The sequence below is a fragment of the Hippocampus zosterae genome, chromosome 7 (genome assembly GCF_025434085.1).
Source record: "Hippocampus zosterae strain Florida chromosome 7, ASM2543408v3, whole genome shotgun sequence".
Taxonomy (NCBI): domain Eukaryota; kingdom Metazoa; phylum Chordata; class Actinopteri; order Syngnathiformes; family Syngnathidae; genus Hippocampus; species Hippocampus zosterae.
In genome coordinates this window covers 1,152,962-1,174,963 of record NC_067457.1, presented here as the reverse complement: position 1 = coordinate 1,174,963, position 22,002 = coordinate 1,152,962, and the positions used below count along the sequence as shown (strand labels likewise).

The following is a 22,002-nucleotide window of genomic DNA, read 5'->3' as shown; positions in this document are numbered from 1 at the left end:
TCCACGGAGCAGAACCACGCGAACTCTCCCTGTGCGGCTCGATGCGAGGTTGTTTTTCGTGCGGGCTGGTGGTGCTGAGGATGCATGGCGAGTATTGCAGGACCTCGAAGCTGCTGCTAGCAAGTAGCTGGCGCAGCAGTCCGCTGACTGTTGAGTCAACAGCAGCAGGAGAGCGAGGCGCGCGCGCGTACGCGCACACACACAGATGCAATGACACGGGCACCGCATCGCTCCTTCGACGACTGACATTCGCCGCCCAAAGCTTTTTCTCGTGCTTTCGCTTAGACGTTAGTACAAGTGTTGTCGCCGAATGCGCCCATACTTGTGCCAGCAAGCGCGCTTGCTCCTGATTTTGATCTAACTTGGTGCAAGCTAGCGGTTAGCTGGCTGGCTGCTAAGCCTGCAGGCGTCTAAGTGGCCGCACAAAACATGTGGATCGGCGCGGCGGAGACCCCCGGGACCACGCTAGCTTTACTGCGCGGGACGCGAGTTTCAAGCGGCCGCTGACTGGAAGCCACCAAAGCCTCTGTGTAAATATTAGTTTTATTATGTCTAGTCCACCCCCGCCCCCCCCCGAGACATGTGCACTGAACTCTTGTCTGCTAGCCTCAACGGGCTAGCTCGGTGGCGGCTTGTGCTAACTGCTCCAAACAAAAAACAATCTTAATTTCCACCACCGTTTGTAACAAAACAGCGTTTTCCACACTTTTAACGTTAGCCACCTCGTATTTGGCGTTGCGCTCTAATTCCGTAAGAAAAAAAAAACCCGCCTAGAAGGTAAAAAGCTTTTTTAGTCGGCGCGGACTTACAGGTTGACATTGGCTAACGTTAGCTAGCGTGTTTAGCATCATTGTTAACACACAATTGCTGAGATGACCTTGCATTGTTTGCAAAATTTTATTTTCAAGGCACTCATTTTGCATTAAAAAAAAGAATCTCACGGCACCCCACCAAACAAAAATGTCACCAAAAACTGCCGTCTTCTTCCTCTAATAGCAGAGCATTTTATTGTTGTACCTGTCACTATACGTCGCTGCCGGAGACAGGTGAACAAAAATATATCATTTTAAAATGAATAATCATTTCCACACCAATTAAGTGAAACTGGATGATCTAAGCATGTTATTATTCATATCGTATGTGGTAACCGGTAAAAAATTGTCGTGCAATTATGCTGGTCATAATATATGTAAAATATGTAAAAAAGGAACTGTAGGCAGCGATTATATGATTATATCATGATGAATTATTATGTACCAAGTGTATGACGCTTAGTTGGCATAATGTGTCTCATGCTACTACACAGTTAAACTAGATTGTAGTAACATGTTGCTCAGATGCCAAACCTGAGATAATGCTGCCAGGAATATCAGTACATTTTTCAGTGATGCAATGCGCACGTTGCTAATGGATTTAAACTTTTTAATGAGTCAGCTGTTCAGTGGAAGCAAAACCACTTGGAACCTGTGCCTAAATAAATGGGAAAGTGGGATTTACTGTCACCATAAAGAGTGCAGCAACGGGGATGACATCACACTACTGATTGGCTTTCGAGTAGTCTTAGAATTGATTTTAGGATTTTGCTGACGCCTTTGTAAGCGTGCGTTGGTCCGGCTCCAAGCTACAAAATTGGAAGTATTCCCCCCCTGATGAACTAGCCGGCAGCCTTACAGTTTTTAAGTGCAGTAAATTTGCTTTTGTTCTTTTAGAATTTAACTTTTAAAACATGTCTTTTGTGTGAGGATTTGATTTAAGGAACCTGTAAATTGAATTCAGACATTTGTTTCTAGGTACATATTTGTATTTGTGTTTGTTCAAAGCAGTTGGTAAACATGTTTTGAAAAGTGCCTGACAAATCAAGTTACCACTGTCCGCTGCGTAAAAGCCCATCTTAACTTCATCACCTGGCAATTATTTTCCGCACTTCTTCTCCTGACTTGCTCTTATTGTTTGACTAAAGGGGATCAATACAGGTTGATTGTTTTAACTCTTTGACCTCTTGCAGGGAGGAGAAAGAGCAACAAATCTCCAGGACCCGATTGCCCGCCCAACTTTTTGCCTCAGCCTGACGGCCAGGGACCATGTTGACCATCCTCGCTGCTGGCTCTGTGTTCTTTCCGGGCCTCTTCCTTCTGTCCAAGCAGTGCCTCAAGTCCATCCCGGCGCTGCGATGGAGCGAAGGAGACGCCGTCATCGTGTCGGCCAGGTGAGACTCTCTGCGCCACGGACACATTTTTCCTTTCAACCACGTTAAGCTAAAACTGGTCCCCAGCGCGTGTATGTCATATGAGATCATCAAATGTGGCGCAGGAAAGAGTCTAATTTCCCCGCCCCCAAATGTAAAATATGGCCTTATGTTAGATTGAGAAATACTGTGCTAAAAGCTACTTGTTGGCCAGTTGCGACTGTAAATCCGCATTTGTTTTCATGCCAGTTGTCTCCATTCTAGGTTGGTGTCGTCGGTTCAGGCGGTCATGGCTTCCTCAGCTGGCTACATTATCGCTTCTTCCTGCGATGACATCATCGAGGACCAGTGAGTCAACAAAAAAAGAACGTCCTCAGTCCATCTGCAGTAGTTGGTGCTGTTTACATGCTAATCTAATTCCAATTGACACCACAGTATAGTGGAGCAGTTGCTTATTATTATTGATTATCAGTCCCTTTTTTTTTTTTTTAAGATATGGGCCGCAAGCCATATTATTTCTTTTGCCCCTCAGGCACTGGCTGACCAGCACGTACATCATGTTTGCCGTCCCCTACTTTGTGTATGATATCTACGCCATGTTCATGTGCTACTGGTACAAGCTGAGGGTCAAGGGGCACGAGGAGGCCTCAGCCGCCCCCCAGCACATGGCCTCCGCGCTGACCAGCTACCTGCGCCGCGAGTTCCTCATGGTGCTGCACCACGTCGTCATGGTTACCGTCTGCTTCCCCGTTTCTGTGGTAACTGCCGTTTCTCCTCTTTGCGCTAAATGCTCAATTGCATGATGTATGGATGGGGGAGGGGGTCACTTGTGTGTCACATGCGTCCAATTCTCTTTAGATGTGCCGACATAGTTCTGCCGTACAGAAGACATTTGATAACAGACAGATAGATCTTCACATTTGTCAGCGAGAGTTACGGCTCGTTGACTCCAGTCTAAGGCGAATTTTCAGCGCAGCATAATTATAAGCGGTGCGCTCCGAAAAGCCGCCTACAGCGGAGCACAAGGTGTCATTGTTTTCCGGCCCGGTGATTAGTTTCTGTCCATCTCTTCCTCCTCTAGTTTGTACGTCAAGGAAAGGGAGACTACTTCCAGGGCATCATGTTCATGGCCGAGCTCAGCACTCCGTCGGTCTGCTTAGGAAAAATACTCATTCAGGTAGGTGAGAGTCCACGGTGTTGGAGCCACGTCTCCAGCATCAAGTATAGTACACGGAGTCAAAATCTGCCATTAAAAAAAAAAAAGGAGAGCGAGAGAAAACCACTATTTCTCAAATAATGACCTCCACTCTAATGATAACCGTGGTGCACCAACACCAAGGTTAGATGCATCCCAATTTTCCACTGCGTAGCGTTCAACAAGTTTTATTGCCCCCCCCCACAAAAAAAAATTGCTGCCTGCCTTTTAATTTGAGGTGTACTCTTGAGAAATGAGGTTGCCCGAGCTCCCAATGCTCTGCGTCCTGTATTTTGCCTAGATATGGAACAAAATGGAGACTCCGCATCACCTTTTGATTTACACCATTAATCTTGGAGTCGCCTCCGTGCTGGAGGCTCGCATATCGGCCCTTTCTCATGGAGAGCGAGGAGAACTGAATTTGATGGAAACGTGCCTTCCTTCATGAAGGTCCTTTGCTTTCTCCACTTTCATTTGTCCACCTTCTCTTCATCTCTTCAGGGCGTGCTACCGTCCCAGTTTTGCCCCACTCGCGCATGGCTCCCGTTGACCGTCGCTTAACACGAGCGGCCCGCTCAGTCGTCACTTGGTAACGCCGTCCGCTTGAATCAACACTGCACGCCGCAGATAGACTGTCACTGCCTCCAGTCCGTGCGCTCGTTTGATAAGCGGGACGTGTCCCCCCCCCCCTTGCACCTTTTGCCTTCAATGTGCTGTTGTGGATGGAGAAGGGAGAGAGGGAGGGGTGATAAAGCTTCCGTTTCCCTATCTCGGTTATCTGGCCGAAGCAGGTCGCCTGCGTCACCGCTGCTCTCCATTCAAAGTCCATTTCACAGCCACTTCCCGTTCACAAACGTAACAATCGCACAATTAACCCTTACTTCCTGTTCCGTGATTTCAGCATACGGCTCATGTCGGAAAGACTTCAAATTGGTTCAAAAATTGACTTGACGAGGGGACGGTCCGGTAGTATCAGGACCGTGTATGACAGGGTTTCAAAAAAGCAAAAAAAAACAACTCGAGATGAACAAAGAGCACTCACACCAAACTGCTTGCTTCTCTCTTTCTCTCTCTTTCTGTTTCTTTCTGCTCTCCGTTGTTTCCCGCTCTCAGTACAAACAGCAACACACACTCCTGCACAAAGCCAACGGGGCTCTTATGCTGATCACTTTTTTCATCTGTCGGGTCCTCCTCTTCCCTTACCTCTACTACGTCTACGGAAGGTACGTCTTTTCTTCCCGCCTGTCTTCTCTTAACCCTCGGCTCGGGAAGCCCCGCAAGTCTCACCTTGTGCGCCGGCCGCTTAGCTGACGTCCGCGTTTAATCACGCAATCCCCTGGTGTCTTCCTTTTTTTTTTCTGTCGGGGTGCAGGTACGCGTCCATTCCGTTCCACTTGGTCCCCCTGTCGGTGCCGTGGCACTGTAATCTCGGGGCCGCCCTGCTCATGGCCCCGCAGCTCTATTGGTTCTCGCTCATTTGTCGAGGCGCCCTACGACTCTTCACGGGCTCCTCGCGCTCCCAGAGACGGCGCTCTCCCGGCACGGCGGCGGCGGCCCAGCCGGCCAACGGCTACCGAGCGCCCTCCATGGAGCCTGACTTGGCCACCCACTGAGAGGAGTCGGGAGGGGCTGGGGGGGAGGGGGGAGAGAGAAGAGGCGAATGTACCAATTTCAAGGGATGGGGAAATAAGTAGCAACAAGGCGAAAAGGGTAAAAAAGCTCCAGACGATGTCCTCAAGTAGCACTGGAGTCTTTGCGGGCAGCAGCGCGACGACCGCTTCCATGCCGGGGGTTTTGCTTGGCGGGCCTTCAAGCACTTCAGCTTCTCACTTTGTAGGAATGACAAAAGAGCGCCGGCGCACTCTGACCATGTCATTGGGGCACCGTGACGGGAAGGAGCACGCGCTGACATGGGAGAGGAGGATTTGCCTGGATGTCGGGCGAGCATCGGCGGCCATTTCCTTCATTGTGTAGATCGCAGCGTGACTCTCGGGAAGAGCGGGTCCGTAGGAATGTATTATATTGTATGTTACAACATTTGCTGTAGACGGACGGCCGAATTCGATTATAGCAACCAAGAAGACAAAAAAAAAAAAAAAAAAAATCCTGACTTGAGGACATTTCGGCTCGTTAGTGTTTCTCTGTACTTCTCTATGTAGTCACTGTCACTCTTAATATGTAAGAAGCAACCCGCAAGCCGGAAGACAATTTCATGAGACTGTATTCTGCTGCCTTATTCCCTTTTTCCACAACGGTTTTGCTTTTGACTTGATTTCCATCCTCAAGAGGAGAAAAATGTGACGGGTGTACATAACGCCGGTTTCCAGGGCAGTATTAGGGCGGTGTTGCGTTTCTATTTGTTTGTTTGTTTTTTTTTTCCAGTCGGTGTTTATCGCTGTCGCCTCTCCTCAGTTGGTTTTCATGAAGGACAACCCCCCCCCCCCCCCCATGCGCAGCTAAGTGTAGATACGACTTCATTCCATGTCCCGCTAATGCACACTTTGAAAGGATGGATGTTTTTGTCGGGTCACGAAAAACTAAATACGTTGGACTTATTTTTATTCATTTTTGGTAGTTTTGTTGAGGGCATTATAAAGGGAATTGCAGTTTGAAGGGAAAACAGTATTGTGAGAATCCCCCTCGGAATTTACATGCAGACTTATGTGTCAAAAGCAAAGAGAAAGCCCGGTGTTAAACAGAAAAAAAAAAACACATTTCTTGCGGTCAGTATTTTCTTTTTTTTTTTTAGACCTTTTACATTGTGCAAATTGCGCCACAGGTTCTGTGAACCTTTGTTAAACAGACCGCCTTGCTTCCCCCCCCCCCCCCCCCCGCCCTACATAATACGTTTGTTTTCAAGTTGCAGCTGCACTCATCTGGAAGTTGGTCAAAAAATATATTTAAAAAAAATAAAATTGAAGACGGAAGCGTGTGCCAAAACATCCGGACTACTTACCAGGCATGTCCTACTCAGAGCAACCATCGACCCCGCCGCCAGCCAGCCCGTCCGCCCGCCCCGACCCGACCCGAACGTACTGTATATTCCACCAAATGCTTGTTATTTATTTGTATTTATTTATTTATTGGGTTTGTGGTTCTGAATGCATATTTATGCATCCGTATTATACTCGATGCTTCTGAGCCTTATGTGAAGGCTGGTAATGTTACTCCAACTTATCTGAAATATACTTCTCTGTCCTGACCGTGTCTCACGTGATTCTTTATGGCTGCAATTTTTTATTCTTCAGAAAATTGACAGGTGGCGACTGGCGAGTTGGAATGACGCGCATGGTGTGTTCAAATGCAATTTTTGTGATATAAAAAAAAAAAACATTTCCAGCATGTACAATTTACTTTCTGGGAAAATGTAGATCTTCAATAGGGAAAGTTTAAAAAAAAATGGACGGATTAAATAGCGTAAATTAATGAAGGCAACATTTTTTTTTTGTTTCAATTCAGAGGACGTTCTGCTGCTCCTCGTGTGTGCACCTGGGCCACGTGGAGGAGAAAGTAGATATGGCTGTGAGTATTTTTGCTGACCAGTCACTCCGCCATTTGCTTAAATGGTAAGAATGCCACACTGCTTTCAATATTTAATAACAGGATCAACGTCTAGTTTTTGCAAATGTTCATTTGTTCGTGCACAACACGCCCATCTACAAGTTGTCAGTCCAAGTGTTAGCATGTTTATTCCCACTATCCAAAACGATAAAAATATACAAAGCTTGTTTCATTCCCCGCGCCCAAAAAAACGAAAAAGAAAAGCGCCTTGGAAAATGTACAGGTGGGGATGGATGGGGGGGGGGGTGTTATTGCGTCGCAAGTGTTCAGTATCTCCTCTGCCTGGGTGAGAAGATGGTATTTGGGTTGCTGTCTCGCTCCCGTTCTTTGTCTCGCTCCTTCTGGCTGTTGGGCGAGAGCGCCCCCTCCGGCTTCTTGTCGCTCTTGAAGAGATCTCGCCCCGTGCGCATGATGTGCTCCTCGATTTTGCGGTGGCGCTTCATGTCGGAAAGCACTTTGTCCAGCCTGGCTTCCCTTTTCACGGACGAGCGAGATGATGACCCTGCGGGGGCCAAACAGGTTCGGGCTTAACCAAAGTGCAATTTTGCTCGTTAATTTACTAGTATGCCAAAATGTTCTATTTTACTGTAAGGTGGCGATGGAATAAATCGGTCGGTGAAGGCCCTCGTTATCGAGGAATAAATACGTTTCAACTGTTTTCCATCATTTATAAACCCTGATGGTGAAGATTTGGGCAGGCTGCTCACCTGGCGTTCGACGTCTGTTAATGAAGGCATTCTTTGGGGTGGTTTGCAATTGCTGCTCTTCGTTAAAGTCAAACTCAGTTGGACTTGGAGGCCTGGGGGGGAGAAAAACAGCATTTTAATGGAAATTGAAATCTATAATCCCTGAAAAATAGCCCGGAACTGACTTGCGCTCCCTCTCCTTCCTCTCTCTTTCCTCTGCCTCGTCCTCCTCTTCCTCCCTTTCGGGTGACAGGGGGCGCTCGGGCGTGGGCGGCCTGCGGGGGAGGGGCTCAAAATTGAGCTGCAGCATCTCGCCCTTGGCCAGGAGCTCATACAGTCTCTTGATCTCGGCAGGAGGAGGCATCCAGTTCTGGGGGTCCTCCATTTCCTCGTCGCTGTACACGAGCTCCCATTCGCCATCCTTGTCCGCCGCCCGTGTCCCCTCTTCGTCCTCGACGGCGACAACCGACTGAGGTGTGCGTTTGTCTCCCTCCGGCCGGTCTATGTCTTGGCCTTGTGAAAAAGTTGGAAGTTATTTTGTGCGTAGGTCAAAATCGTTTGAAGATCTGCAATTATTAAAGTAAGTTTGAATGGTGCTTTTTTCCTGAAGGAGTCAAATCAGTATGACCTTTACTTTTTTTCTAAACATGCACTCTATGTGTACTTCTGCAGAAAACTGTACTTTTGATTCATTTTGAATGTTTGCAGTTGTGTCATTGACACGTTTGTTCTCATGACAACTTTGTATAAAAAGCCACGCGAACTCGTTACAATTTGCCTCACTTTCTTGACCTTTGCCGTCTGTCGTTGCAGTGTCCTCCACCGGTGCAGCGGTCATCTCGACATCCTGCTGCTCCGTACCTTCTTCCTCCTGTTTGCTCACTTCCTTTTTATTTTCTGCCTCTTTGACATCGAGAGCCTGGATGCCCTCATGTAAGGACACATCGGGGGCCTCAGCCTGCATCCTTCCGTAAGGTAAAGTCTAAGGAAGAAGCGCCAAAAAAACAGTGTTTGCAGTTGTTTCCAAGTAAGCCTTGGACTTCATCAAGTGTCTGGTCTTTTCAACATCATGGGTTTATTGTTTTGGCCATGGTGCATGGATTGAAAGGAGCCCCACTCAAGAAAGTAGTAGAAAAGAAACTTCATGTTACAAGATGTTGTGTCTAGAGTGAGTAAAATTGATGAATTAACATATGAAGTAGGCTCCTGGAAAACAGCGAGCCACAACAGGGAAAAGCTGAAGAAAGCCACGCATTTAAGATGCACACAAGAGTAGATCGACTACATAAGCAAATTGCATCGAGAGCAAACGAAACAAACCCTCATTTGAACAACTTCCGGGCAAATGCTACGTTTTTGAATGGAAAGCCGCGCACGACGTTAGCGCGCTGCCTTGTCATTACCGATCGTCGTTGCTGATAGCGTCGGTAAAGTTATCCTCGACGACGAGTGAATTCGGCGAAATGCTCCATTCTGACTACACAATGCTCATACGTAAACAAGGCGCCATTTTGGACAGAACAACCTGCTGAGTTTTTCACCCGCGCCGACTTCCACGTCACGTGGAGTATGCGGCGCTTGTGGCGAAAGTGTAGCGCTGGTTGGTAGGTGCAGACGGAACTACGAACAAATTTTACGGCCGCGATATAGGTACAATGTGCACACTAAATAATATTTAAATACGAACACCCTAGTGTGGTACACGCTTTCTATGCAGCAGTTGATACCGAAATTGCGCTCTCTTTGGTATCCCAGACCTTGATGTCGTCGATAGAAATGATGTTAGAACTACAAATTTGCAATTCATGCACACGTTGCATCTGTTTCGTGGCCCAACATTAATATTTAGTGCATACATTATATTTATATTTGTATCTCCCTCCCTCACCCATTTCAAGTCTCGTGCTCCTTGCAGTTTGGAAATCTACGTCCGGTGCCACTTCCGGTATGGCCGACCTTGGCAGGAGTATATTTTCCCCAATTATCTAGAGAAATTCGTTTATTCAAATTTGGAAAATACACATTTTACATTCACTATTATTTTTAATGGATTTGAGCATATTTTATGAGAGGACTGTTGCTCTGTATCCCGGCTCGTATTTAGCGAGTTCTGATTGGCTAACTGTTTTGGAGGTTCTTTGGCCGGCGTTGTGATTGGCTAATAGCCGTTTCCGCCTTCGTAGCCCGCGTTTGAAAATATTTCTGTTGGTTAGGCGTTCCTACTAGTCATTGTTAAAGAGCGGCATAGACAATGATGCTGAATTTGAGTTTAGGGCGATATTTAAGACATTAATAAAGGCATAACTTTTGCCGTATTCTGTTCACAACATTGGTAAGTGATGGATACATTTTGATATGTGCTTTACTATATATGACTCTAAAATGTGGCGTTTGCGGCTCTTGTGGGTTAGCGGTGAGCTGCTAAGACTCGTCACTCAAGCCTTTTTTCAGAAATATGTCAAATGACATTTTATACACCGCTACATTTTCATTCAATTTTTTCATTGCACCTTATTTCAGCCAATTGGTATACCGATTTGTTTGTTCTCGTGGCACATGTCGTGCAGGAGACCAAACATGGCCGAGCGCGTGTTGGTCAAAGGCCGCGGACGCAAGAAAATCTCCCGAGTGAGGGTTGCAGTTCGACTACGACCCTTTATGGACAAACAGGACGAGCGAGGCGAGGGACCTTGTGTGCGGGGCCTGGACTCACAGAACCTGGAGATTGTTAACTGGAGGAATGCTACAGAAACACTGAAATACCAGTAAGTATCCAGCTTAATTAATCGAAACCTTCCATCAACTAGCAGTGTCTCACGACAGTAAGAAATGTTTAGATTCATTTATTTCATATTAAATACACGACACATTTAAGAAAAGAAAATTCATTATTCATTTCAATTATTTTAGCATGTTCGTAGACCTCATTTTTACATTTGTCTACAGAGGGACTTGAACTGTGGCCCACCAGTGCTGACAGGCTAACTTCCTGAGCCCTCAACCAATAACGACAGTTTTCCGTCCTAGTTTCACACTCGCATAAAATCCCACTTCAGATCTGAACTGACAGTGTGTGCAATTGTATTCTTGTCTCCTTGAAATGTCTGCTGAAAAATGAATCGCTTGTCGTTTCAGCTTTGACGTGTTCCACGGTGAGCAAACAACTCAAAAAGAGGTCTTCTTGTCATCGGTAAAGCCCATTCTACCCTACATTACCAGGGGTCAGAACGCTAGCGTCTTTGCCTATGGGCCAACAGGAGCTGGTATGCTGCTTTACACAATTGCTGTTTAGACTAGCGGCCGTATGTATTTATTGATTCCCCCCCCCCCCCCCCCCTCCAAAAGGCAAGACGCACACCATGCTGGGCAATTCGACGCAACCTGGTGTGATTCCTCGTGCAGTTGGGGAAGTCTTCAACCTGGTCAACGCTCAGGATGAGGACGAGGCTTGGGACTACTCCATTGGAATGTCTTATTTAGAAATCTACAATGAGAAGGTGTGGGTGGTGTTCCACAGATTTATTCCTCTGTAACACAGTGACCCTCCCTTTATTGTGGGTGACGCATTCGCGATCCACCCTTTGAATCGGGACATTGTGCCCTGATTTACAACCACGTGTTTGGATTGGAATAACACTTGTAAAAACCTATGCACATTTGTGCCAAAATAGGTGTGTGAATGATGAATTGCGACATAGGAGCTCTTTGCAGTCAACGCTGATGTCGGCATCGTCCGTCTCCACTGTTCAGGTACTGGATCTTCTGTCACCGAGCTCCCAGGACTTGCCCATCCGGGAGGACAAAGACAAGAACATCCTCATACCTGGCCTCACGCACACGATGATATCTTCCTTCTCCGATTTTGAACGCCATTTTGTGCCGGCCAACCTCAATCGTACCACAGCCTCGACCAAACTCAACCAGCGCTCCAGCCGCAGCCACGCGGTCCTCCTCATAAAGGTTTGAGCGCAACCACTTGGTCTTTCGGTCACTAATAGTTTGCTTTGAAATTTTTTTATTGGGGGGGGGGTAGGGGGTGCCTTGAACGAGAAATGGTGTCCAAACTAAAGACTACGGGCCATATAGTAGTACAAGTTTGTAGAATTGACATTACCCAAGCAGTTTACCTGCATTGTGCCACCTGCGTTATACGCAGATTGGCAAGGCAGGGGAAGAAAAAAAATTCCAGATTCCTAAAAAAAAACTTATTTGAACTTTATTGTTGCGACCCTTGGACAAAAAAGTTTGGACACCCCCCGACTCGAGCCTAGAAAGAGCATCTCAGCAGGTCGTGGCCTTTGTGCAGTAGGCCAGGATTTGGTAGCTGGTGCTAAAATCAACCCTCTCTTGCGACACTCCCGCTAGCAACTGCTGGGCTTTTTGGGACTTTTTTCGGAGAGGTACAAGCAGCTGTCTGTGATCCTCGTATTCCTTTTTGTCCCTTTCTTGCCTTTCCTTTTTACCTCTAGCCAATCTCAACTTTTTTTGTTGTTGTTGTTGGGGGGTCAAGGTGGTGCGCACTCAGCGCTGCCTCCCCCGCCGCCAACAAACGGGCAAACTCTACCTGGTGGACCTGGCCGGCTCGGAGGACAACCGACGCACGGGAAACCAGGGCATCCGCCTCAAAGAAAGCGGCGCCATCAACCTGTCGCTCTTCACCCTCAGCAAAGTGGTGGACTCGCTCAAGTCGGGCGCGTCGGTGCGCGTGCCCTACAGGGACAGTAAACTGACGCGCCTGCTCCAGGACTCTCTCGGCGGCTCGGCGCACTCGCTCATGATCGTCAACATCGCCCCGGAGTACGAGTACTGCTTCGATACCGTGGGCGCGCTCAACTTTGCCGCCAAATCCAAGCTCATCGTCAACGCACCCTTCACCCGGGAAACTGTGGCTGTGCTGCCAGGTGATGGCAAACCGTTCTCTTTTGGGGCTTTACTTAAGTCGTCTGTGAAAAGTAATCCCATATACTCCAAAATCTTGGAGTATAACTGTGAATTTCCCTCCTGCTTGCTTTGTATCCAGTGAAACGGGCCAGAGAGGCGCAGGAGGCGGGGCAGTCTGGCACCGAACCTGAGAAGAAGAAGCAAAGGGACGAGAAGAAAACGGAGCAGGAAGCCGCCACCCTGCCATCGGCTCACCTTCACAGGTGGGACACTACCCCCCAACTGAGCATTGTCGCTCTGCCAAAATTCGAGTAGGCTATGCATGAAGCAACCATCTGTCCTCTGTTTTCTTCCCATCTGGCGTACACATGTGACGAGTATAAACGTGAAGCCTCTGTTCTGACCATCGGCCTACTTTCTCGGCTTCTTGACCCCCTCCCCCTCCCACATACACCTTTCAGCCTGTCAGAACAATCGGTTATGGACCGACTGCTTGCTCTGGAGAAGCGGGTGATGTGCTGCGAGAACCAAGACGGTGTCAGTATGATGAAACATTCCGCTCACAAGGAGATCGAGGTAACGTGCCGTTGTCCTTCTGATGGGTTTTAAAATGTTGGACGTTTTTGTTCTTCATGGGTACTTGGGGCGGGGGGGGTGGCCAGAGTACTCTCTGTTCTTAATACAGATACCTTTTTAAGTACGGCTCTGTTTTCAAATTTAGGGAGTAACAAGAACAGATACCTGGGGAATTTTTTTTTTGTACAACAGTGAAGTAGTTCCTCTTGACTTGGCACCCGTTGGCAGTGTCCTGCCACAGTATTGACCGTTCTACTTGGACTATGCAGGCGCTCAAACAGGAGCACAGGGACTTTGAGAGAAAGGCCTTGCTCCTCAGTCAGCTGGTGAAGGAGAAGCCGCGTTTCAGTCAGGAGCCGAGCTTCAGGAGCAGCACGGCGCCACTGCAGCAAAAACAGGCCAACGTCACAAAAGGCAACACGCGGCAAGCCATGGTCCAACCGCTGCAGGATCACTGTAAGCATTCATCATGGAGCGAGTATTTTATTTTATTTTTTTTAAGTCAAATTGCAGATTGATAAGCATCTGTTGTTCCGGTTGGTTCTGTTGTCACTCTAAAAAAATATTCAAGCTTTTTGATGCTCCAGTTTTCAAAATGTTTTTATTAAAATTTTTATTTGGTGGGTGGGACAAGTGTGATCAATCTCTGCATCACACCTTAAGGCTCACATTGGATACAGTTTGTGGAAATGCTGACGAACATCGTTACCGACTTGAATGACCCATTCTTGGTGTAAAGCTGCCTTTGTGAGCAAGACGTTGTTGCTGCTAAAATAGACTGTTTGGATTATTCATGGTGGCGTGGTCGGGATGTGACCCTAATTTGCGCTTCCCCCTTTTTGCAGCGTCCCAACTGCAGCCTGTCAAGGCGCTTACTGTCAGGAAGCAGTCGGTCTGTGTCAAGAAGAAAGTGGCCACCGCGCTTCCAGATAAGGCTGAGGTCAGCGTCCCACTGACAAAGAGAGGACTGCGTGCATGTGGCCATCTCTTTCTGTTTTTTCTACTTTGATGTCTTGTCTCTACTGCCCCCCCCCGCCCCTTATTTTATTTCTATAGAAACCAGTCAGATGAGGCTAGGACAAAACCTCCCTACTAGCACTCACTGACCACAACATTGGGAACACCTGTTTAAAATATTGCCTGTTTGACAGTTTCATAGAACTATATTGATAGAAAAACACACCTTGTAAATTACTTGAGAGAAAATACAATATTTTTAGAATCAGTGGTGTGTGAAATTTTCTGATTTATTAAAAACAAAAGCAAGCAGGGCTAGTTCAGAGTCACAAATTGCATCAAGAATGTACTATGAGGGGACAGTTGTGGACGTGAGTGTTGCACTTGTGCATATTGTCTCAGCTTCCAGACGGCAAAGAGAACATGCCAAGCGGGTGGGAGGCCCACCTGGACCAGTCTGTTGTGGAACAGGCCAGGCAGAAGATTCTCCAGATCCTCAACACGGGCTCGCTGAAAGAGCTCAAAAGTCTGCAGCAGATTGGCGACAAGAAAGCCAAGCTCATCCTTGGCTGGAGGGAGGTCCGCGGCATTTTCTCCAAGGTACGTACACTGACCCGCAAGACCATGTCGTGCTTCCCACCTGTGATGTCGGACTGTGATCATGCAGCTCGAGGATCTAAGTCAAGTCGAGGGGATGACAGAAAAAAGATTTTCCACCTTCATGAAGGCAAGTCATCAGGAACGCCGCCTTGTCTGCTATTATGCATGTGCCCCTAATGAAGTGGTCAGTCAGTGTATCAATTTAATAAGCTCATCTTTTTCTTTTTTTTTTTTTTTCAGGCAAACCTTTTGAGTGTGATGGGAAAGTGATCCCCTTCATTTTTGGCGAAGGTTGGGTTTCGATGCCAATACAAATGTATTGGTGTGTGTGTGTGTGTGTGAGACATACAAGGCACCTGAAATGTTCAGAGCGCATCCATTTTTACACATATTTCCTGCAGCCTTATTTGCATATGGAAGATTTTTCTTTTTGCCCCATTTCAAGGTTCCACACAAGCTTTCGTGTTTTGTTGTTTTTCTCCAATTTTATTAAAAGAAATGCAAACGTAGAAATCACCTTGTTGAAGTATTCATGACCTTTGCTATGAAGTTCAAAACTGAGTATGGCTGCATGATTTTGTCCTGACTCACTGAAGAGGGCACCATGCTGACCGGAAGTCCAAGGATACTGTAAGTATTTTATATTTTTCATCCCTGGGTGTCATTCAATCTAATATGACCCAGTAAATCATGAAGCGAAAGCTTTTTTTCAACTGTATTGCAAAGGTTTTCTTGTCCAGTTAGAGCTATGTGCCTGTCTGCAGAAATAAAAAAAAACATTTATTTGCGACCTTTGTTATTAGAGTAATACTATTAGTTAATTATTTGAATGTTAACAACTGTTTTCAGGTGCCCGAATACCTGTGAAAACGAACTGCTTACGGTTAAAATGGATGAATCAATTGGGGGTTTGTATGCTTTTCTGATACGCAACAAAAACAAAATGATCCCGGGGGGATGGGGGCGACTAAGCAACCCCCCGACTCTGTAATATGCTATTCACGGATACAATTTGAATTTCCAAGTACAAAAGTTTTGCTAGCGGATGGTTTCACTGCTGGTGTTGTAGTTATGCCTTTACGCCGGAAGATGGCGCGCTACGTTTAAATCCCGTCACGTCCAAGGCTTTTTTTTTCCGTCCCACCTTTCTTTGTATTTCTACTTATTTTTCACTGTACCTCGAATTGTGATTTGATACTTGGAGAGGTGATATAAAAATAGGGGGCATCTTTCCTATAAACCCGTGATTCACGGCCACAAATTCGCGTTTTGTGCGCAGTTGTATCTCGTTACAAATGCAATGATACCCGGCTGCACACATCGAGGCAAACAGAAATGACGTTTGACACCCGAAAAATGATGAAAATCTGGCAATCCCAACCTCTGTTTGACACAGATTGGTAAGCACAATGAATGTTATCGATCATCTATTTAATAAAAACAAACGCCGTCTGCTTTCATTTGTGCAGTGTGCACACCCATCATCTCATCCAGCTCTTCGGCCCGCCCTGTGTGCTGCCTCCCCCCCGCCCCCCCGCCTCCCGCCCCCTTCTCCCGTCCATCCGAGCCTAACAAGCATCTTCCTCATTCTCCCCATCCTCACACACGGATGCCCTCCCTTCGGAAGCGCCAACGCCAACATTGGAAAACGTCACCATTTCTTCTCGGATAACGTGCAATGCAGGCATTCGACTCGCCGCCGTTGTGTTGACACTTGAAACGCCGAAATAATCCAAAAGGTCAGTTTCTGCTTGTGGATTGTTCTTGACTGGGTGTATTTCGTTAACATTGAGAGCCGGTTAAAATACAGATGCTGTTTGTTTTTTTTTCCATGGGAGAATCCAATGTGGCTGTTTTGCGAAGCAGCATTTAATTAATTAGTGAGGATTGGTCCTTTGTCCCCTCTCACACACATTCAATAACCACACCCACCGCTTTGTTCTTTATTGTTAGTTTGTGTGTTCACCTGCTAGCTGCTTTTACCACATGCAATGCACTGTGTGTGTGTGTGTGTGTGTGTGTGTGGACTCTATTGGCTTGTTTGTCTCCCCATTTGTCTTCCTGGCAATACCATTGTTTAATTTGTGCAGCATTATTATGGGTGTCCAGACCAAAGGTCAATTCTTCATGTTAAAAAGAAAAGGCGAAGGCTTAGACATTAAAAAAATAATAATAAAACGGTGAACCTCTAACGTAGCATTTGCAAATTGACATTGATAGAGATTTTGCTGGCTGGGCACCGATGATTTAGAGGGCTTGGTTGTCACAAATATGTCCTGTGTCTCAAGCTGTATCGTAACCTGTTACTCTCTCAAACTAAAAGAGCATGAAGACCTTTATTTTAATCACTGAAAATATTGACAATGTACTGCCAAAAAAATTATATATTATGCAGGGAATGTTTCCTTTTTATCAACAAATAGCACATTTGTTGTCATGCCAATTCTGATTGGACCTCTCCTGTTCCCTCGGGTACGCCAGCTGTTGTTTTTCTTTTCAATCCTCCCGGCTGTCAACATGATGCCCGCGTCGTCTCCCTCCGCCTGGCCCGGAGAGGAGCGACCGTCTCTGCTGGACCAGGAGGAGCCCGATTTGAATCAAGTGTCTGTGGCCATGCCGTGCCCCTCCGTAGGCGTGGGCGAGCAGCTCCTATGCGGCGGCAGTAGCCCGGCCGGTGCCGGACCCCCACGCAGCAAGTCCAAAGGGGAGCTGGTCATAGTCATCAACGAGAAGCTGAAGAGCGGTGAGTGTCGGTGTAAAGAACACAAAATGAACTTTGTTGAAGAGGATTATTTTGACCAAAGTAGGACTTGGAAATGATCATGCGACAAATAACTCAAGCAAGCTACCGATAGTTTTATTTTTTATTTTTTTAAACTTTCTGGAAAGTAGTCATATTGGAGTTGTGAGAAATCCGTTGTGGCCCCCCAGGTAACGGGGTCCTCGCCGGTGAAAACCCCTCCCCCGTGGTCTCATCGCCTCCCCGGCGTCAGCACTCCATCTCATACCCGCACCACGCCAAGACCAGGAAGGGCAGCCGGGCGGGCTCCATAGGCTACACCGCCTTCTCCCCCAGGCCCTCGCTGTCCCGCCACTCCAGCATCGCCACCAACCCCCCTTTGGACCGCACCAAGGTGAAGGACTACCTCCTGCTCTCCGTGCTGGCTTGTTTCTGCCCCGTGTGGCCCATTAACATCGTGGGATTTGTCTACTCCATCATGGTGAGAGTACATGGTTTCAGCTGAGGGGGAGAAAAACCCCAAAGTTGTCCCCTTTGACTGACACCCCCCACCCCCCCTTCTTCCTCCCTCCTAGTCCAAGAACAGCTTGGAGCAAGGGAACTTGGATGGCGCCGTGCGTCTGGGGCGCGTGGCCAAGATGCTGTCTGTGGTATCGCTGGTGGGCGGGATGCTCATTATCATCGCCTGCATTGTCAACCTGGCCAGTGAGTGTCCCAAATCTGACCTTTAAGCTTTCAATCCCCCCCCCCTTTTTCTTTACCTTCTTTGTGCTGATGCACGCCTATGAACTTTTCCTTCTTTACATGAGATGTATTTTAAAGGGGGGGGGGGGGGAATTGACTGCAGCGCCCCCAACTCACACACTCAAAAATGCTTTCATGCATCGCAGCAATCCACTCAATAACAAATAAGGGGGGGGGGCAGAAGGAAAGAGCTGAATTGCCACATGATTCATGTGGGCTTTTGTGACTGCTCTGTCATCTTTGTCTCGTTGGCCATCTGTGAACATTTTCAACCCCGTTTTTCCTTGACATAGTTCCTCCTCATTTCTTAAACTATAAGGTTGTAGTTCCATGTCGATTCCGACCCATTCAACTGGTCTCGGAGTCCCGGGAAGCCATTTCCTTGTAATGTGCTGCAAGCATGATGTGAAGAAGGCTGCTTGCCTTCCCCGAAAACAGATTCTCCTGATGAATAGCTCCCATTAAGTAGGCACTTTTCTGACACGTCGTGTGTGTGTGAGAATCAATATTCATCTCATAACATGACCCCCAAAAAAAAAAACATTGTAAAGTCAATTGAGAGAGTTTTTTCCTTGTCATGCGCCACACTTCCATCTCTGTGATGTTTTGCCTTTAGCTCCTGTTTCCATCTCCATTTAATCCCGTCGTTTTCTCCATCGGACAAATCTTTTGCACGTCCGACCTCCTGCTTCAAACGGTTGCATGATGCCACGGAGCTGTGTGCGGATGTGGTCTGCCGTTTGCTTGTACGCGGTGCGAAGCGTCTTGTTCTCCCCGTAGCACACGCCTGACTAGTCTGATGTATGTTCCTGTGTCTGGCTAATAAAAGGATTCCCATAACACATCTTTGATGAGTTCACTTATAAGCCTGGGATTTTAATTTATTTTGAACACGATACCTTTTGCAATGCAAGACAAAAATTAATAACGCATTTAGTCCGCAAATATATTGGTTTTAAAACTCGGTTATTTCTTTGTAAAGTTTCATAATGGACAAAGTATTGTAAAACAGTCAAAATCACATTTTTATTGTGGTAAGCATTCAGGGACGGGGAAAAAAAATCTTTAATTGTCTGTTTATTTTAAAAAATTGTGTATCGGAATTACATTTAGAATCCTTATGGGCCTGGTGGGGAAAAAAAATCAATTTCAGTCTTTATCCAGTGTCTCTCTCTCACACACACATTGTGTACATGGCCAATAACTTGCGCAGCAGCTCGCCAACTAACCCGCTTCCTTTTCCTTCTTTTAGTCAATGTGAAAACCTGAGTTTCATCCCGGGATGAAACGGGATCAGGCAAGCCGCATCCCGACTGGGCCGCACCTGCACCGCCTGTCTTTTACCAACTAGTTGTTACCTGGATTTGTGACTAAACCCAAATGCAGCCCCTATATTTCTAGCCCTTCGATCTTACAGAAGTCTGTTTTTGCTCATGGATGACAACATGCCCCCCCCCCCACACACACACCCCCACCCCACCAAAAAAACGCTGCAGAGTCACAAGGGGGAGGGATTGTGAACGTCCGCCTGGTTACTGTTGGAGGATGGAGACAAACTGATTGGTCCCCCAAGTCTCAGTAGACACTTGGACTGCGGCGATCCCACGACGCACCCGCAGCATGCCAAATCCCCTCAGATATACGGAGACGCTCCCCCCCCCCCCCACCCCCACTATCTCCTTCCCAGAGGAGAAAGCGTCTCCATCACCTTGTTCTGAGACTGCGCCTCTCCTTGATTCCACGAGACTTGTACACACGAAAGGGATCAGACGTGCCAAAAATTTCAAGTTGAAAGTCTCCAATGTTTTCACGGGGCCAAAACGTTCCGCAATCTTCCGAATGCTGCCACCTTTCAAGCACTGTGAGTACCGCCATTGAAACTGTTGCAATCCAGTAAAAAGATTCAACTTGGGTGAAAATCCACTTAAGCGCTCAAAAAAGTGGGACCCATCCATTACGTGGATCACATCGATTGGATGTCCTGAGATTTATGCAGTAGTCCTGAATGAAAGGGCCAGTGAGTGTGGTTTCACATTGAAAATCTCGGTCACAGGTTAACTTTTGATAATGTTTGTAAAATATCGTGTCTGTGTGTGTTTCAGCCATACTGTGTGCGCACTTTGTCGAAATACAAAGGAGCAGGTGATTTCCATCCAAGGAGTGAAGGTAGCTTGCGTGCGCTGCTCCTCGGTTACGCGCTAGCTTTTAAGGCTAAAAGTGCGTTTCGATTGCCAACACCCTTGAAATTATTTAGATGCATTTCAAACGACTGGTGAGGCCCGCACGCCCTTTGCGGTGTATTTTCAAAATGGCTTTTCTTGAGTACTCCAGTGTATCCTTTGCCTGTGATTCTCACTGTGATGCAAACCAACTCGACTTCTTACCCACTGTACATAATCGTTTGTATGTTTGATCTAATTATCACGAGGTGTATATAATCCTCAATATAGTGATATGAGTTGAATCGTTGACCAGGTGGAGACACCGAGGCTGTCCTATTTCTTGACTAGCTACTCTCATGTTCTGATTGTCGTTGTGGTGACGGGCATGCCGGGGGGATTTTTCATTCATGTATGTACCGCAAATTGGCACTTTGGAATATTATACTAATGAAATAAATTTATAATATCCACATTGCATGCCTGTGGATTGTACTTGTTTTTCTGCTATAGAATCGTGCCGGTGGTTTGGGGGGGGGGGGCTTCAAACCCTCCCATACATAAAAGGTGGAAATCAGCGATGCAGAAAACCCAAATGCTTTTTAAACTCAAATTTTACCCCTCACTTATGCTTTAAACATGCTTAAACTTAATAAATTGCACAAAATGTATTCATTTTCAAGAATGTGTTCTCGCGCTCACTTGCACATTCCTCCAAATGATGCCATGTGTGCTTGCTTCAAGATATTGGTCGTGCCCAAAGCATACGAGAATTGCATCTTTAGATTAAAAAAAAAGGCTCAATTAAATCCCATATCAATAATGAGAGTCTGCTAACCTAACTTTAACATATCATGCAAAAATGATACATATGTGTGGCAAGATACAAGCATAGAGTAGCATTAAAAAAAATAAGCCCTGGGCTGTGTTTACGTGTTGACAGGCAAAGCTACTGCACAGGATTGAGAGTAAGCTAATTTGACAGGAGCTACTGTACTGTAGCTGCTCACATTTGACCACGTAAGCGCTAAGTGGGTCAGTGGGATTATATCCAGCTGGCTCATATTAGCAAGCACCCGGCCGGCCGTGTGGCCGCCAGCATCCTGTCTCCCTGCGTGCTTAAAAACAAATTATACCCCAAAGAAAAAGAACACACATTTGGGGATTACATTCTCACCGACTATACTGCTTCCTCCACTGTCAACTCTGCAGCCCCTAGTTCAAGCACCAGGTTTAGACTAGCCACTGTATGAGCCAGCGCGTTCCTGTTGTTCAACAAACTTCTTCTGGTGTCCCTAATAATGTGAGTGGTGAGTATGTACGGACGAAGCTCTTTTGAACGTGCCCCGCGTCAGTTCCCATCCTCCATTTCAAAGTTAATTGTTGTGGCACCCATAAATATTATGTTGCACTCTTTCCAGGGGCGCGCAAGGTCACAATGGTGTCGACAGAACAGTCAAAAGTGGGCAATTTCCATCCTGACTGTAACACTAGCATGGGTCTCAGGTCTGTGGAATTCATCTTTATTTCTTCAATAAAAAAAAATGAATGCAAAAAAAAGGTTGTTGTTTTTATCCTTAAGCGTCATAATCATTTGGTTATAGTTCAGCCCTGTGGCCTGGTGTCCAGTTGCTTGATGTCACATGTCAGATTAGATGTCGTTGTTGTTGTGTTCCTGCTCTGTCTTATTTGCGCTGTCATGACATGTCTGCATCTCT

The 22,002-nt window shown here is 46.7% G+C and overlaps 4 protein-coding genes across 9 annotated transcripts; 3 read left to right on the top strand and 1 right to left on the bottom strand.

Annotated features, from left to right (window-relative positions):
- Nucleotides 1–98: 98 nt before the first annotated feature.
- Nucleotides 99–5,141, top strand: tlcd3bb (TLC domain containing 3Bb). Of its 2 annotated transcripts, XM_052071899.1 has the most exons (7): nt 116–530; nt 2,006–2,206; nt 2,450–2,533; nt 2,718–2,943; nt 3,267–3,362; nt 4,494–4,603; nt 4,753–5,141. In XM_052071899.1, exons 2-7 carry the CDS (start codon nt 2,082–2,084, stop codon nt 4,991–4,993), a joined length of 882 nt encoding a protein of 293 aa, XP_051927859.1. In that variant the 5' UTR covers nt 116–530; nt 2,006–2,081; the 3' UTR covers nt 4,994–5,141. The 2 variants fall into 2 exon arrangements, with proteins under 2 accessions (XP_051927860.1, XP_051927859.1); XM_052071900.1 differs by lacking the exon at nt 3,267–3,362 and having other exon boundaries at nt 99–530.
- A 1,843-nt stretch (nt 5,142–6,984) lies between these two features.
- Nucleotides 6,985–8,591, bottom strand: pagr1 (PAXIP1 associated glutamate-rich protein 1). Of its 2 annotated transcripts, none has more exons than XM_052071902.1 (4): nt 8,411–8,591; nt 7,813–8,140; nt 7,649–7,740; nt 6,985–7,443 (listed from the first exon to the last, which is right to left on the bottom strand). In XM_052071902.1, exons 1-4 carry the CDS (start codon nt 8,589–8,591, stop codon nt 7,208–7,210), a joined length of 837 nt encoding a protein of 278 aa, XP_051927862.1. In that variant the 3' UTR covers nt 6,985–7,207. The 2 variants fall into 2 exon arrangements, with proteins under 2 accessions (XP_051927862.1, XP_051927863.1); XM_052071903.1 differs by having other exon boundaries at nt 8,420–8,591.
- Nucleotides 8,454–15,154, top strand: kif22 (kinesin family member 22). 3 transcript variants are annotated; one of them, XM_052071890.1, is made up of 13 exons: nt 8,454–8,602; nt 10,195–10,392; nt 10,763–10,890; nt 10,973–11,124; nt 11,378–11,587; nt 12,138–12,528; nt 12,648–12,771; nt 12,970–13,084; nt 13,354–13,540; nt 13,930–14,024; nt 14,444–14,641; nt 14,709–14,768; nt 14,882–15,154. In XM_052071890.1, the coding sequence occupies exons 2-13, from the start codon at nt 10,205–10,207 to the stop codon at nt 14,909–14,911; spliced, it is 1,878 nt and encodes a 625-aa protein (XP_051927850.1). In that variant the 5' UTR covers nt 8,454–8,602; nt 10,195–10,204; the 3' UTR covers nt 14,912–15,154. The 3 variants fall into 3 exon arrangements, with proteins under 3 accessions (XP_051927850.1, XP_051927849.1, XP_051927847.1); XM_052071889.1 differs by lacking the exon at nt 8,454–8,602 and adding an exon at nt 9,786–9,959; XM_052071887.1 differs by lacking the exon at nt 8,454–8,602 and adding an exon at nt 9,791–9,959 and having other exon boundaries at nt 10,148–10,392.
- Nucleotides 15,155–16,176: 1,022 nt separating this feature from the next.
- On the top strand, nt 16,177–20,955 carry LOC127604688 (proline-rich transmembrane protein 2-like). 2 transcript variants are annotated; one of them, XM_052071909.1, is made up of 5 exons: nt 16,177–16,380; nt 17,123–17,384; nt 17,573–17,862; nt 17,957–18,086; nt 19,378–20,955. In XM_052071909.1, exons 2-5 carry the CDS (start codon nt 17,159–17,161, stop codon nt 19,392–19,394), a joined length of 663 nt encoding a protein of 220 aa, XP_051927869.1. In that variant the 5' UTR covers nt 16,177–16,380; nt 17,123–17,158; the 3' UTR covers nt 19,395–20,955. The 2 variants fall into 2 exon arrangements, with proteins under 2 accessions (XP_051927869.1, XP_051927868.1); XM_052071908.1 differs by lacking the exon at nt 16,177–16,380 and having other exon boundaries at nt 16,977–17,384.
- The last annotated feature ends 1,047 nt before the right edge of the window (nt 20,956–22,002 follow it).

Excerpts from the sequence above, each read along its gene's own strand:
- tlcd3bb (XM_052071899.1), top strand. The coding sequence starts at position 2,082 with ATGTTGACCATCCTCGCTGCTGGCTCTGTGTTCTTTCCGGGCCTCTTC. Across the intron at positions 2,534-2,717 it reads GATGACATCATCGAGGACCA|GCACTGGCTGACCAGCACGT; the intron begins GTGAGTCAACAA and ends TTTGCCCCTCAG. Across the intron at positions 4,604-4,752 it reads CTCTACTACGTCTACGGAAG|GTACGCGTCCATTCCGTTCC; the intron begins GTACGTCTTTTC and ends GTCGGGGTGCAG.
- pagr1 (XM_052071902.1), bottom strand. The coding sequence starts at position 8,591 with ATGCAGGCTGAGGCCCCCGATGTGTCCTTACATGAGGGCATCCAGGCT. Across the intron at positions 7,741-7,812 it reads AGGAAGGAGAGGGAGCGCAA|GCCTCCAAGTCCAACTGAGT; the intron begins GTCAGTTCCGGG and ends TCTCCCCCCCAG. Across the intron at positions 7,444-7,648 it reads TAACAGACGTCGAACGCCAG|GGTCATCATCTCGCTCGTCC; the intron begins GTGAGCAGCCTG and ends TGGCCCCCGCAG.
- kif22 (XM_052071887.1), top strand. The coding sequence starts at position 10,184 with ATGTCGTGCAGGAGACCAAACATGGCCGAGCGCGTGTTGGTCAAAGGC. Across the intron at positions 10,891-10,972 it reads CTATGGGCCAACAGGAGCTG|GCAAGACGCACACCATGCTG; the intron begins GTATGCTGCTTT and ends CCCCTCCAAAAG. Across the intron at positions 13,541-13,929 it reads CCAACCGCTGCAGGATCACT|CGTCCCAACTGCAGCCTGTC; the intron begins GTAAGCATTCAT and ends CCCTTTTTGCAG.
- LOC127604688 (XM_052071908.1), top strand. The coding sequence starts at position 17,078 with ATGCCAATTCTGATTGGACCTCTCCTGTTCCCTCGGGTACGCCAGCTG. Across the intron at positions 17,385-17,572 it reads CAACGAGAAGCTGAAGAGCG|GTAACGGGGTCCTCGCCGGT; the intron begins GTGAGTGTCGGT and ends GTGGCCCCCCAG. Across the intron at positions 17,863-17,956 it reads GATTTGTCTACTCCATCATG|TCCAAGAACAGCTTGGAGCA; the intron begins GTGAGAGTACAT and ends CCTCCCTCCTAG.